General features: G+C 47.0%; 1 protein-coding gene across 4 annotated transcripts in view; it reads right to left on the bottom strand.

Moving 5' to 3' along the window:
* ZNF512B (zinc finger protein 512B) overlaps window positions 1-9,379 on the bottom strand; it is a 29,711-nt gene extending 20,332 nt beyond the window's left edge. For 3 of the 4 annotated variants that reach the window (XM_075571659.1, XM_075571661.1, XM_075571662.1), the window contains exons 1-2: window positions 9,261-9,366; window positions 5,138-5,263 (exon numbers count right to left, since the gene is read on the bottom strand). In XM_075571659.1, coding sequence (XP_075427774.1) covers window positions 5,138-5,261 — 124 coding nt within the window. In that variant the 5' untranslated portion in view covers window positions 5,262-5,263; window positions 9,261-9,366. Of the gene's footprint in view, window positions 1-5,137; window positions 5,264-9,260 lie in introns of all 4 variants that reach the window. The other variant, XM_075571660.1, reaches the window with a different exon arrangement.
* Between the last annotated feature and the right edge of the window lie 6,417 nt (window positions 9,380-15,796).

Raw genomic sequence — 15,796 nt, 5'->3', positions numbered from 1 at the left:
AGTAACACACACACACATATATATATATATATATATATATATATATATATATATATATATATATATATATATATATATATATATATATATTAGGAAGATTATAATAGAGTGAGCAGGGTGACACAGTAACACATATATATATATATATATATATATATATATATATATATATATATATATATATATATATATATATTAGGAAGATTATAACAGAGTGAGCAGGGTGACACAGTAACACACACACATATATATATATATATATATATATATATGTTGTCCCCTTTTCCCTATATATTTGCTATTGTGTGTAGTTTAACACCTAGGCAGCAATTGTTACTATTTTATTATTTAAATGTTTTAATTTGTGCACTTAGTATTTTATAGTTTCTACATATATATATATATATATGTAGAAACTATAAAATACACATATATATATAATATACAAAAATACAAAATGTCCCTGAGGAAGCTCCATAGCTGCAGGGAAACATGCGTTGGGCACGTAGTGATGTTCTAAGACTCCTACTTGGAAGTCTTTTTACTTTAGCTTGACGATTTTACAGCTGACCAGCTGTTACATCACCATAGGTAGATTTATATCTCGGGACTCACATACTGGCACTGTCCTGCTGTGCCTGTGGTTTATGTGTGTGGTGCTTAAGGTGATTACAGCTGCATCTGTGTTTGTGTTACATTGGTGCAGGGTTGGTCTGTGATAGTAGGGTTGTCCACACTTTAACCTGATTACTAAGGGAGTTCCCTGTCCCTGATATACACCTCTATTAGATTTTATCTGAGGTCACATTACACTTATGGTAGTAACTATGCACCTAACCTGGTATTATCATTATACAGTATGACATTTCTTGGTGCAATTTAGCTCTGGTCCTAGGTGGCTTACGCATACCACTGCTGTATCTGCCTTGTATTTCCTAGATCACTAGTTTAACGTGCTATTTAGTGGTTACTATTTAGGTCAGGTGACAGACAGTTCGTCAAACTTATTTTTAAATTTCGGTTACACCTACATTATCGGTAATATATGTTTTATGTAATATCAATAAAGGTTATATTTTATATTAAAGTGGTGTGCATTTAAGTGAATTCTCTATTGAGTGCACTGCCTTGTGTGCTCTATATTTTTCCTATTTATATGATAGGAAGATTATAACAGAGTGAGCAGGGTGACACAGTAACACACACACACACATATATATATATATATATATATATATATATATATATATATATATATATATATATATATATATGTGTGTGGAAAAAACACTGAATAATCCAAACAGAATTTTGCTTTGGGCATCAGTCCCTCTCAGCCAATCAGAAAGCAGCTTTCTTTGCTCTCCCCCCACCACCCCCCCAGCCCTCCAATTAATGCCTAAAGGCCTGACTGCGGTACCAGCAGCATCTGTATCAATGAGTATCTACACGGAGATGGGACAGTGAGTGAGTGTGCATATGTATGAGTGTGTTAGAGTAAGTGAAAGTGTGTGTGAGTGTGCATATGTATGACAGTATGAGTGTGTGTTAGAGTGAGTGTGTGCATGTGAGTAAAAGTGTGTGCGTGTGTGCATATGTATGAGTGTCTGTTACAGTAAGTGTGTGCATGTGTGTGCGAGTGTGCATACGTATGAGTGTGTGTTAGCGTGGGTGTGTCCGTGTATGTGAGTGCACGCATCTGAAAGCACACTCACTCACTTGAAGGCAGCCCCACTTATTGGGAGGGGCCACTCTTGTTTCTAGCACCAGTAGCGTCTTACACTCCCAAGTTAGTGAGTGGGAGCTGGAATTGAAGGTGCTCCCTGCCTGTGTAACCAGACCCCCCCCCCCCTCTCTAATTCATCTAATAAATCCCTCCTCACCACGCGGGATTTTAATGACCTACATACATAGTAATGAGGCTGCTCTCTCCATACAAACAGTGGGCTGATTAGCATATCTCTAATTACTGCAGTTCCCCTCCTCATGGGACGCCTCGAGCTTCTCTTTATACCAGGGGCGGGCGGCATTCGGGACTGGCCCACATGCAGTGTAAGATCTCCCATTAGGCCAGGGCGTAATGCGGCAAAATTTGGGGGGGCGGCAAAAAATTGCCGCCACCCCATATCATCGGACCTAGTGGGAAGCTCCTTGCCTGCGCCGGCCGCCTCCTTTCTGCCGCCACTCCTGCTCCCCTTGGAATGCCGGGCGTCACACGGCGTCTCGTCGCCGCGGCAAGTGACGTCATGGCGTCGCGTTTCCATGGCAACACGCCGCCGCACGATATCGTGTTGGTGTCATTTGACGCCGGGATTCCAAAGGAGCAGGAGGGCGGCGCCAAGGATGCGGCCGGCGCAGGCAAAGGACGTGGGGCGGCAAATTTGGAAATCCGCCCCTGCCCACGTGATGGTTGTTGGGGGGGATGAGCCACTCAGGGTGGTGGAAGCTCGTCAAGTTTCCTCCTCCGGACACCAGGGGGGGACCCCATCTCTCCTCAGCTGCGGGTCCCTCCAACGCCACCTCTCCCCGCCAGTACATCCGGCCGGCGCTGGTAGTTGGGCCCTAAAATTCTTAAGAGGGGGAATTGCGTGAGAGAGATGGGAGGGGGGAAATAAGGGACAGAGTGGGGGAATTGAGTGAGAGAGAAGGGAGAGAATTGAGTGAGAGGAGGAGGGGGGATTGAGTGAGAGGAGGAGGGTTGAGTGAGAGTTGGGGAATTGAGTGAGAGGAGGAGAGGGGGGGATTGAGTGAGAGGAGGGGAATTGAGTGAGAGGAGGAGAGGGGGTTTGAGTGAGAGAGGGGGAGAGGGGGATTGAGTGAGAGGAGGGGGATTGAGTGAGAGGAGGAGAGGGGGATTGAGTGAGTGGGGGGGGGGATTGAATGAGGGGAGAGGGGGATTGAGTGATAGAGGAGGAGAGGGGGATTGTGTGAGAGGAGGGGGGATTGAGTGAGAGAGGTAGAGGGGGGACTGAGTGAGAGGGGGAGGGGGATTGAGTGAGGAGAGGGAGATTGAGTGAGAGGAAATGGGGGGGAATTGAGTGAGAGGAGGAGGGGGATTGAGTGAGAGGAGGGGAGGATTGAGTAAAAGCAGGAGGGGGGATTGAGTCAGAGAGCAGGCTCGGGATTGAGTGAGAGAAGGGGGTGGGGATTGAGTGAGAGAAGAGGGGGGGTAGGGGCACTAGGACAGCAGCTAGCCCAAAAATGTGTGCCCATTTATTTGCACGCTTGAAAAAAAAGGTTGTTTTGACGCGACGGCGCGTCGCTGTCACTGGCACTATAAGCGCAGCCTTATGTATTTCCTCCACTGCATAGAACAAAAATTCTGCAGCCAACAGCTTCATTACCCATGGAGACTGGGATGGCAGATACAATAGATATGTTCAAAAAAGGTTGGACATCTATTTAGAAAGGAAAGGTATACAGGGATATACCTAATAAGTAAACAGGGGAAGGATGTTGATCCAGGGAGTAATCTGATATTTGGTGTCAGGAAGGAGTTTATTTTTTCCCTTATGAGTTATCATTAGATGTGTCACTGGGGGGTTTTGTGTTTGGCTTCCTCTGGATCAATATACTGTATGTACGGATATTGGAAAAAGTATCTGCCGTCTAAATTTAGCATAGGTTGCACTTGATGGGCGTACGTCTTTTTTCAACCTCATCTACTATGTAACTATGTAACTATGTAACTATGCAACGTAACTATGTAACTTTATGATGAACAAATATAGATAAAATACATAGTAATGTACTAAATAATTTGTCATATTGGATGCAGCATTGGAGCCTTTTTGTCTCTTGTTGTATGCATTATGGTAACAAACCAGTAGCGCTTCAAATGACACAAATATATACTAGTGGTTTCCAACCTTGTTTTGGTTAAGGAACCCTAAGTGAAAGTCTGAGGAACCCCAACCCTCTCTAATAGCGCGTCTGAGATCAGATGCATTGTAAGGAACCCCAACCCTCTCTAATAGTGCGTCTGAGATCAGATGCATTGTAAGAAACCCCAACCCTCTCTAATAGCGCGTCTGAGATCAGATGCATTGTAAGGAACCCCAACCCTCTCTAATAGCGTGTCTGAGATCAGATGCATGTAAGGAACCTCAACCCTCTCTAATAGCGTGTCTGAGATCAGATGCATGTAAGGAACCTCAACCCTCTCTAATAGTGCGTCTGAGATCAGATGCATTGTAAGGAACCCCAACCCTCTCTAATAGAACGTCTGAGATCAGATGCATTGTAAGGAGCCTCAACCCTCTCTAATAGCGCGTCTGAGATCAGATGCATTGTAAGGAACCCCAACCCTCTCTAATAGTGCGTCTGAGATCAGATGCATTGTAAGGAACCTCAACCCTCTCTAATAGCGCGTCTGAGATCAGATGCATTGTAAGAAACCCCAACCCTCTCTAATAGCGCGTCTGAGATCAGATGCATTGTAAGGAACCCCAACCCTCTCTAATAGCGTGTCTGAGATCAGATGCATTGTAAGGAACCTCAACCCTCTCTAATAGTGCGTCTGAGATCAGATGCATTGTAAGGAACCCCAACCCTCTCTAATAGAACGTCTGAGATCAGATGCATTGTAAGGAACCCCAACCCTCTCTAATAGCGTGTCTGAGATCAGATGCATTGTAAGGAACCCCAACCCTCTCTAATAGAACGTCTGAGATCAGATGCATCGCAAATTCTTCAGTATTTGATACAATTCTCAAATTACCAGAAAATTGCAGGGAACCCTTTAATGATGCTCGGGGCACCCCAGGGTTCTTAGGGACCCTGGTTGAAAAACACTGATACTGTACAGTATATAGAATGTAATGGGTTTGGGTTTGGAGCCAAGACTGTGTATGTCCATGTATTGTGTGCTTTGTCTAATAATTACGATTCCATCATTAATCCAACAGGTAACCATGTACATCTCAGCACTGGAAAGGATCAGATTCATTGCTCACTGGATACAACCAAGTAAAATTGTTACTTTCGATGTGGTTGAATCGAAGGGCCGATTGCACTGACAAGCATGAGTTCAACACCTGGACCTCCTCCAGTGCGACTCCCTGCTGTCTCCTTCTCTGCGTGACGTCCCGTGTCCCCTTCCTCCCTCCCTAACAATCATATACTGTAAATGTCTCACCCAGTTTGGGGGGGTCGCTGGCTGGACGAGTCTTGGAGACGGTGACGGGGACGTGTGACAGAGGTCGGGATTTACTGGTCCTGGGGAAGTGTCTCCTGGATCCGGCAGAGAATGGATCAGCCATGTCTGCAGAGAGAGAAGAGGCCAGCCAAGCTGAGAGAGGGCAGAGCACAGGGCAGTGCCACCCAAGGGGGCTCTGGAGAGAGGGGGGAGCACAGAGCAATGCCACCCAAGGGGGCAGTGGAGAGAGAGAGGGGTGGGGAGCATAGGGCAGTGCCACCCATGGGCGCTGCGGAGAGAGGGGGAGCATAGGGCAGTGCCAGCCAAGGGGGCTTCGGAAAGGGGGGGGGAAGCATAGGGCAGTGCCACCTAAGGGCGCTTCTGAGAGGAAGGGGGGTAGCATAGGGCAATGCCACCCATGGGGCTTCAAAAATGGGGGGTAGCATAGGGCAGTGCCACCCGAGGGCGCTTCTGAGAGGGGGGGAGCATAGGGCAGTGCCACCCAAGGGGGCTTCGGAAAGGGGGGGAGCATAGGGCAGTGCCAGCCAAGGGCACTTCTGAGAGGGGGGGAGCATAGGGCAATGCCAGCCAAGAGCAGATTGTCCAAAACTGGAAAAGAAAAACCCCACCGGAAATAAAAATACAACTCCAAATACCCCTGGGGGTCACATAATCACATTATCTGTAATCACTGACATCCTGACAATGGTACAGAATAGACCTAAGTGATGTAACCATGTTCCTAAGTGATGTAACCATGATGTCATCAATGTGAAGTGTGATGTCAGCTGCAAAAAGCATTACGAGTGAAGTCTCCCGTGAGCTCCTGTGCGAATGCTCACTTATTGGGTAACTGTCTAATTCCTGTGAAGAGAGTCTCTCTCGGTGGAAAGTCTCATTTATTGGCAGTGAGTCTCACACTGTGGAAGGCAGTCTCATACATTGGCAGTGAGTTCCCCTGATAGGCTGTCTCATTAATTGGTGGGGAGTCTCAAATTGTGCAAGGCAGTTTCATACATTGGCTGTGAGTCTCAGAAATAGGCAGTCTCCTTCATTGGTGGGGAGTATTACATTGTGGAAGGCAGTCTCATACATTGGCAGTGAGTGTCAGCAGTAGGCTGTCTCATTCATTGGTGGCGAGTCTCAAACTGTGGTAGGTGGTCTCATACATCTCATCCAGGTTCTTGAGATAAAGTCTGACTACAAGTCCCACTGCTCAGTACACTGGTGACCACACAGTCCCTGCAATATTGTGTATTATACAGGCCATTAAACCTGACCTGTCCCTCTTCAGGACTCCTCGGGGTAAACACAGGTGTGCACCACGTGTCACAGCAGGGAAAGGGTTAATAATAATGGTTTGTGCTTGTATAGCGCTGCTAGTTTTACGTAGCGCTTTACAGAGACATTTGGCAGACACAGGTCCCTGCCCCGTGGAGCTTACAATCTATGTTTTTGGTTGCCTGAGGCACAGGGAGATAAAGTGACTCTGCCCAAGGTCACAAGGAGCCGTCACCGGGAATTGAACCAGGTTCCTCTGCTTCACACTCAGTGCCAGTCAGTGTCGTTACTCACTGAGCCGCTCCTTCTCTGATACAATGTAAAGGGTTACAGTGTATCACCCTCTGCCACCATTTTAACCCTTCCACCACCACCACCACAGATACCCCACACACTGCAAACCTTAAACATTATAGTAACACGAGGGGTTAAAGCATCTCAGTCACGTGGTGATAAGGGAGCGGGTGACTTAGGTGACGGATGGTGATGGTGACGGAAATGCAGGAACTATCCTGTAACACTGTGACCTCGTTTGACACTGTCAATGTGCAAAAATTATATCCTCGTCACAAGGGTGCTGTGTGTGTGTGATATCCTCGTCACAAGAGTGCTGTGTGTGTGTGTGATATCCTCGTCACAAGGGTGCTGTGTGTGTGTGTGATATCCTCATCACAAGGTTGCTGAGTGTGTGTGTGATATCCTCATCACAATGGTGCTGTGTGTGTGTGATATCCTCGTCACAAGAGTGCTGTGTGTGTGTGTGATATCCTCGTCACAAGGGTGCTGTGTGTGTGTGTGATATCCTGGTCACAAGGGTGCTGTGTGTGTGTGTGTGTGATATCCTCATCACAAGGGTGCCGAGTGTGTGATATCCTCATCACAAGGGTGCTGTGTGTGTGTGTGATATCCTCACCACAAGGTTGCTGAGTGTGTGCGTGTGATATCCTCATCACAAGGGTGCTGTGTGTGTGTGATATCCTCGTCACAAGAGTGCTGTGTGTGTGTGATATCCTCATCACAAGGGTGCTGTGTGTGTGTGTGTGATATCCTCATCACAAGGTTGCTGAGTGTGTGTGATATCCTCATCACAAGGGTGCTGAGTGTGTGCGTGTGATATCCTCATCACAAGGTTGCTGAGTGTGTGTGATATCCTCATCACAAGGGTGCTGCGGGTGTGATTGTGATATCCTCGTTACAAGGGTGCTGTGTTTGTGTGTGATATCCTCATCACAAGGGTGCTGTGTGTGTGTGTGTGTTATCCTCATCACAAGTGTGCTAAGTGTGTGTGTGATATCCTCATCACAAGGGTGCTGTGTGTGTGATATCCTTGTCACAAGGGTGCAGTGTGTGTGTGTGTGTGTGTGTGTGTGTGTTTGTGTGTGTGTGTGTGTGTGTGTGTGTGTGTGTGTGTGTGTGTGTGTGTGTGTGTGTGTAATATCCCCATCACAAGGGTGCTGATTGTGTGTGATATCCTCATCACAAGGGTGCTGAGTGTGTGTGTAATATCCTTGTTACAAGGGTGCTGTGTGCGTGTAATATCCTTGTTACAAGGGTGCTGTGTGTGTGTGTGTGTGTGTGTGATAGCCTCGTAATAAAGGTGCGAGTGTGTGTTTGATATCCTCATCACAAGGGTGCTGTGTGTGTGTGTGTGTGTGTGATAGCCTCGTAATAAAGGTGCGAGTGTGTGTGTGATATCCTCATCACAAGGGTGCTGAGTGTGTGTGCATAGAGGGGAAGTGGGCAGTCTTTAGGTGAGTGTGGGGGAGGGCGGTGTCCTCTGGTGGGTGCTGAGTGTGGTGGGGGGGGAGGAGGGGCTGAGTGGAAGATCTGTCTTCAAGTGGGTGCTGAGTGTTCTCACATGGAAGCGCTGAGAGTGGGTGCTTAGGCCGGGTGGGTGCTGTATTGAGGTGGGTGCTGAGAGGGTGGGGAGGTGCTGTCATCAGGAAGGTGCTTAGTTGTGTGGTGAGGGTGCTGTCCTCAGGTGGGTGCTGAAAGGGTGGGGGTGCAGCCCTCGGTGGGTGCCGAGAGTGAGGGCTGTTCTCAGGTGGGTGTTGAGAGTGAGGGCTGTTCTTAGGTGGGTGCTCAGGTGGGGGGGCTGTTCTAATGTTGGCGCATAGTTGGGGGGCTGTTCTCAGGCGGGTGTTTTATTGGGGGGCTGTTCTCAGGTGGGTGCTTAATTGGGGGGGGTTGTTCTCTGGTGGGTGATTAGTTGGGGGGCTATCATCAGGTGGGTGCTGAGGGGGGGTGCTGTTCTCAGGTGGGTGCTGAGGGGAGGGTGCTGTTCTCAGGTGGGTGCTTAGTTGGGATGGAGTTGTTCTCTGGTGGGTGCTTAGTTGGGGGCTATCATCAGGTGGGTGCTGAGGGGGGGTGCTGTTCTCTGGTGGGTGATGAGGGGGGGGGGGTGCTGTTCTCTGGTGGGTGCTTAGTTGGGGGGCTATCATCAGGTGGGTGCTGAGGGGGTGCTGTTCTCTGGTGGGTGCTTAGTTGGGGGGGTGCTGTCATCAGGTGGGTGCTGAAGGGGGGGTTGTTCTCAGGTGGGTGCTTAGTTGGGGTGGGGAGGGCTGTCATCAGATGGGTGCTGAGGGGAGGAGGGTGCTGTCCTGAGTTGGGTGCTGATCGGGTCACTTGGCCCAGGGATATTTTCTCTTTGTGTAATCCCCGGTTCTGGATCAGGCGGGTGGGTGCTCCGGTACCGGCCCGGTGTGGTTCCGGGCAGGACGGGTGTTAGTACCGGGTTCGGGAGGTTCTGTAACAATGTGTTCCGTTACCGGCTCGGTGGATTAGTCCCCGGTACCGGTTCTCTGAGCTCGGTATCCCGGTACCGGGTCTCTCCGTCTCTTACCTGCCGGGGCCGCCGAAGCTTTCGGGTCATGCGCGGACCTTCCCTCCGCCCCCGGACCGAACTCTCGCGGTACTGAGGGGGGAACCGGGGGGGGAGGGAGGAGAGAGGGAGAGACCGGGGGAGGGAAGAGAGGAGGGAGAGACCAGAGGGAGAAGAGGAGAGAGGGGAGGAGAGGCGAGGGGGAGAAGGGAGAGACCGGTGGAGGGAGGAGAGGGTTGGGAGGAGAGACCGGGGGGAGGAGATGAGTGCGGGTGGGGTGAGAGGGAGAGACCGGGGGAGGGAGGAGAGTTGGAGAAACCGGGGAGAGGGAGGAGAGGAGTGGAGGTGTGTGGGAGAGAGGGAGAGACCGGGGAGGGAGGACAGGGGGAGAGACCAGGGTGGGGGAGGAGAGGGTGGGGGTGGAGGGAGGGAGGGAAAGACCGGAGGAGAGGAGAGGGGGGAATCCATACCATGTATATACTGATCCTGTACTCACGCGATATACCTGTCATATTACACAGAGACTCCTATATACCTGTCATATTACACAGAGACTCCTATATACCTGTCATATTACACAGAGGCTTCTATATACCTGTCATATTACACAGAGACTCCTATATACCTGTCATATTACACAGAGACTCCTATATACCTGTCATATTACACAGAGGCTTCTATATACCTGTCATATTACACAGAGGCTTCTATATACCTGTCATATTACACAGAGGCTTCTATATACCTGTCATATTACACAGAGGCTTCTATATACCTGTCATATTACACAGAGACTCCTATATACCTGTCATATTACACAGAGACTCCTATATACCTGTCATATTACACAGAGACTCCTATATACCTGTCATATTACACAGAGACTCCTATATACCTGTCATATTACACAGAGGCTTCTATATACCTGTCATATTACACAGAGGCTTCTATATACCTGTCATATTACACAGAGGCTTCTATATACCTGTCATATTACACAGAGACTCCTATATACCTGTCATATTACACAGAGACTCCTATATACCTGTCATATTACACAGAGACTCCTATATACCTGTCATATTACACAGAGACTCCTATATACCTGTCATATTACACAGAGACTCCTATATACCTGTCATATTACACAGAGACTCCTATATACCTGTCATATTACACAGTGACTCCTATATACCTGTCATATTACACAGTGACTCCTATATACCTGTCATATTACACAGAGACTCCTATATACCTGTCATATTACACAGTGACTCCTATATACCTGTCATATTACACAGAGACTCCTATATACCTGTCATATTACACAGAGACTCCTATATACCTGTCATATTACACAGAGACTCATATATACCTGTCATATTACACAGAGGCTTCTATATACCTGTCATATTACACAGAGACTCCTATATACCTGTCATATTACACAGAGACTCCTATATACCTGTCATATTACACAGAGACTCATATATATACACCTGTCATATTACATATAGACTCCTATATACATGTCATATTACATAGAGACTGCTATATACCTGTCATATTACACAGAGACTCCTATATATACCTGTCATATTACATAGAGACTCCCATATACCGGTCACATCTTATACTGACCCTATGTACCTGTCATATTACATAGACTTCTATATACCTGTCGCATCCTATGCTCACCCTATATACCTGTCATACTTCATAGAGAATCCTATATACCAATAACATCCTATACTCACCCTATATACCTGTCATATTACATAGAGACTCCTATATACGTTGTCAGATCCAATACACACCCTATATACCTGTCATATTACATAGACTCCCCTATATACTGTACCTGTCACATTCTATTCTCACCCTATATACCTGTTGTATTACATAGAGACTCCTATATACCTGTCATATTACATAGTCTCCCCTATATACCTGTCACATCCTATACTCACACTATATAACTGTCATATTACATAGACTCCTATATACCTGTCACATCCTATGCTCACCCTATATACATATCATACTACATAGAGACTCCTATATACCTGTCACATCTCATATACACCCAATATATCTGTCACATTACATAGTGACTCCTATATACCTGTCACATCCTATACTCACCCTATATACATGTCATATTAAAAAGACTCCTATATACCTGTCACATCCTATACTCACCCTATATACATGTCATATTACAGAGACTCCTATATATCTGTCAGATCCTATACTCACCCTATAAACACTCACCCAATATATCTGTCACATAACTTAGAGACTCCTATATACCTTGTCAGATTCTATACTCACCCTATATATCCGTCTCATCTTATACTCACCTTATATACATGTCCCATTACATACTCACCCTATATACCTCTAATATCTTATACTCACAATAGATCCCTAGAATATTCTATACTCATCCTATATACCTGTCAAATGCAATGCTCACCCTATATACCTGTCACATCCAATACTCACCTTATAAACCTGTCAAATCCTATTCTTTCCCTATATACCGGTCACATCCTATACTCACGTTATATAACTCTCATATACTATACTCACCCTTTATACCTGTCACATCCCATACTCACCCTAAATACCTGTCACATTCGATAGAATATATACCTGTAAGATCCTCTATATTTTATCACATTCCATACTTACTTTATATACCTGTCATATTATATAGACTCCTATATACCTGTCACATTCTATACTCACCCTACATACCTGTCATATCCCTTACTCACCCAATATACTTGTCCCATCACATACCCACTTCATGTACCTGTCATATCCTATACTCACCCCACATACCTGTCACATCACATACTCACCCTATATACCTGTCCCACCCGACTCCTATACACCTGTCACATTCTAAACAACCTATATACCTGTCACTTCACATAGAGCTCCTATATATACACGTACCGTGTGCTATAATGTAATTGTAACGTGCTTTGAGTACCATTGGAGGAAAAGTGCTACAATATATTAAATAAAGTTAATATAATATTATATAGACTCCTATATAATCCTGTCAGATCCTATACTCACCCTATATACCTGTCACAGTACAGTGACTCCTATATACCTGTCACATCCCATGCTTAACCTATATACCTGTTACATTAAATACTCACCCCTATATACTTGCTGTCACGAGAGACCAGGTACTTTTTACACCATTTATATATTACCGGGATCATGCATTAGGCAGAACAAGATAGTAACAAAAATTGTGGGTTTTTTTTCTCGGTAAACCCACGTATAACAAGAAAAACACAAGAGACAGTTAAAAATACACTTACTGGGAGTCTGGGGGGGAAATCTAGGCTTTCCCAGGTGCAGGGCGCCCGCTTGGATGAGCTTACCCTGACCGGGATATACCCCCGGTTCTCCTGGTCCTCTTTCCGGCTCCAATTCCTAACCGCGACCGCTCCGTTCGATTTTGAGAACTTGGGCACGAAAGACGGGACTTAGTCTCTGCGAGGCAAACTTTTCAGGCTTCCAAACTGAAGCCAGGTCGCTCTGTTATTTCGAACAGAGCAACTTTGAAAAGCCCGCCGAGCTTCATCGACTCACCTCATTGGTTGGCTTGGATGGACGCGCTCCCTCTCTTGGTCAGCACCTTACATATACTCCGCTGGGCTATCCCCAGAACGGAGGGGGAAGGAGCAGCCAATCGGAGCGTGGGAATTCCTTCCCGTTAGCCAATAGAAAGAGGGGTTTGACCCCGGCTGACGTCACGAGGAGTAGGCGTACCCAGCAGGCTCGAAAAGCCGGGTGCGCGGGAAATATGATTTTAGCCAAAAGGAGAGCAGACTCTATGGCTGCCTCCTCCCTGGCTAACTCATTGCCACCTGCAGGGCCGGCACCACCACGTCAGGAAACTACAAAAGGTGTCCCCGCGGGGGGGCCCTTTGTAGTCCGGACCTGGCCATTCGCCCTTCCCTCGCTCACCAAACGTTTTCACACATCTGGACATCCTCTCCCCTTTGAACTACGGACCCTATGCAGACTTGCTGGCACCGTAACTGGTTGCCCGGGCAAGCTGCATAGAGCCTTATAAGAAATGTATCAAACACCATAAAACATACTTTAATCCATGGGGGGCATTGGGGAGACTCGTGACTGTAAGGGATTTAGGACTGGGATATTGGGGCTCGAATTCAGGAGTCTGGGGGACACTGGACAGCCCTGGTGTAATTCTAGGTGTAATCTACTCACGTACCAGCATATAGTGCCGGCACGTCAGGTGGAATGAAGGTACTACCGGTAGCTTCGGACCCCGAACTACTGCAACCAAAAGAATTGCATTCTTACCCAAATATCCCACCTAAAACTTACACACAGCAAGTTTCATGAGTCTGGGGTAAAGGGAACATGGAAAATGGAAAAGCGGGGTGTAACAGGGACTTATCACTGCTTGGGAGACACTGCCTCTAAATCCAGCAGAGAGATAGTTAATTGCAGCCACTCAATTAACTGGTCTCCACCTGGACTAATGAGAGCTCTGTAAAAAGCCTGATGTGAGAAACAGGCGAGAGATTTCCTTAGCTCACATTTGGGCTGGCAGAAGGAGAGCAGAGAAGCCTGCACACAATGTCTTGAGCACAAAGGCTGTGCTGAGATCCAGACACCCAGAGACCTATATTTCCTGGACACAGAGAACCCAGGGACCTGCCAGAGACTGACATGGAGGGCCACCTGCTTAAGGTACCTCCTGAGACGTTGGGGTGATAGGCTATGGGAATATCCCCCCAGTCCTGCAGATAGGGTCTGGGGAAGTAAGTTAGCCCTTACACAGGGATAGGGGTTTGTTATTGTGCTGTTTTTGTATGTTTTGCCTGGATAAAGGAACAGGCTCAACAAAGCCAAGATATAATTTCACCCTAAAACAGTCTCCATTTGCATACCTCTGTGCACGTCTCTTACACAGGGACACCTTAGCTTTTCATGCCAAGATACCTGGCCCCTGGCTTATAGTGCTGGCTAACTGCCAGGGACCCACGGGCAACCAGAGGGCGTAACCTTTATAATGAAGCCTGGTTACCCTTGCCCATCACACCTGCCTCACCTTATACAAACCTTATATGCCTGTCACATTACACACTCATCCCATATACCTGTCACATCTTATAATCACCCTATATACCTCACATTCCATATGTATCCCTGTATCTCTCACATCGCACACACCCTATATACCTGACACATTCCATACTCACTCCTATATCATCCCATAATTACCCTATATACCTATCACATTCCATCCTTATACCTATATAACATACTCATCCTATATGCTTACATCACATACTGACCCTAAATACCTGTCGCATACTTATCCATATATCCTGTAACATCTTTCAGAGTGAACATACCTGTTACTGTACATCCCCTATAGACTCAATATTCCACATCCTATAACATTTCCTACTTACCTGTTACATTCCCTATAGATGTCTACATGGCACTCACATCCCCACCTACACATTCCCCTATGGCCTGTACGATTCCCCTCGTTTCCCCCAGGCACCCTGCGGTGTTTTCCTTTTTCTAGACACGACACAAAATTATTACCGAGAATTTATTAATAAAACAGTCTCAAAAGGGGAGTCGCACAGATAGGATGGACAAGGGCCTCCAAATCCAGGTGCAGACATCGTATAACCCACCCCACCCCGTATAGCACCCACCCAGTATCCCAATGAGGCAGTTTCCTGCTTCTACTCTAAAATCTGTCACTCCCCCCCCCACTAGCCCACTAGAAGCAGCTTAACCCAATCACTGCCATAGGGATGTGTTGCAGGTCTGCCTGGCAGTGCAGGGGTTAACATCACTGTGACAGCTCGTGTCACGAGCCGCCAGAAAGCTGCGCTTTTTATTTATTGTAGGAGGAGCGGCTCAGTGAGTAACGGCGCTGACTGCAAGCAGTGAACCTGGATCCGTTACCGGTGTCGGCTCCTTGTGACTTTGGGCGAGTCACTTTAGCTCCCTGTGCCTCAGGCACCAAAATCATAGATTGTAAGCTCTGCGGGGCAGGGAATGTGTCTGTAACATTCCTATGTGCTGCGTACCGCGCGCTATGCTGTAATTGTGACGCGCTTTGAGTCCCATTGGGAGAAAAGTGCTATATGAAATAAGGTTATTGCGTCAGATTTCATTCCCTGCTCCGCAGAGCTTACACTCTAATTTCCGAGGGGGCCTGAGGCACAAAGGGAGATAAAGTGACCTGCCCAAGGTCACAAGGAGCTGATCTGCGTTCTCCCACTACAAAGGCATCATCACCGCGCCTGCCATCAGCGGGACATTAGTAAACGGAGGGGGTGGGCGGATCTGTCAGAGAGGAAACAAAGGCAACTTTACATTCACTATTAACCCCTCCAGCGCTGAAGGGGTTACATGGCTATTGAGACGGGTGAGGCGATATATTATACATTTAAAATCTTCACACAAATGTAAATTCCCCTGTAATACAACACTTAACTTTATATATATATATTTGGAAGAAAAAG

This window comes from Ascaphus truei, chromosome 15, assembly GCF_040206685.1.
Source record: "Ascaphus truei isolate aAscTru1 chromosome 15, aAscTru1.hap1, whole genome shotgun sequence".
Classification (NCBI taxonomy): Eukaryota; Metazoa; Chordata; class Amphibia; order Anura; family Ascaphidae; genus Ascaphus; species Ascaphus truei.
Note: the sequence above shows the minus strand (reverse complement) of the source record. Positions and strands in the feature narration are given on the sequence as shown.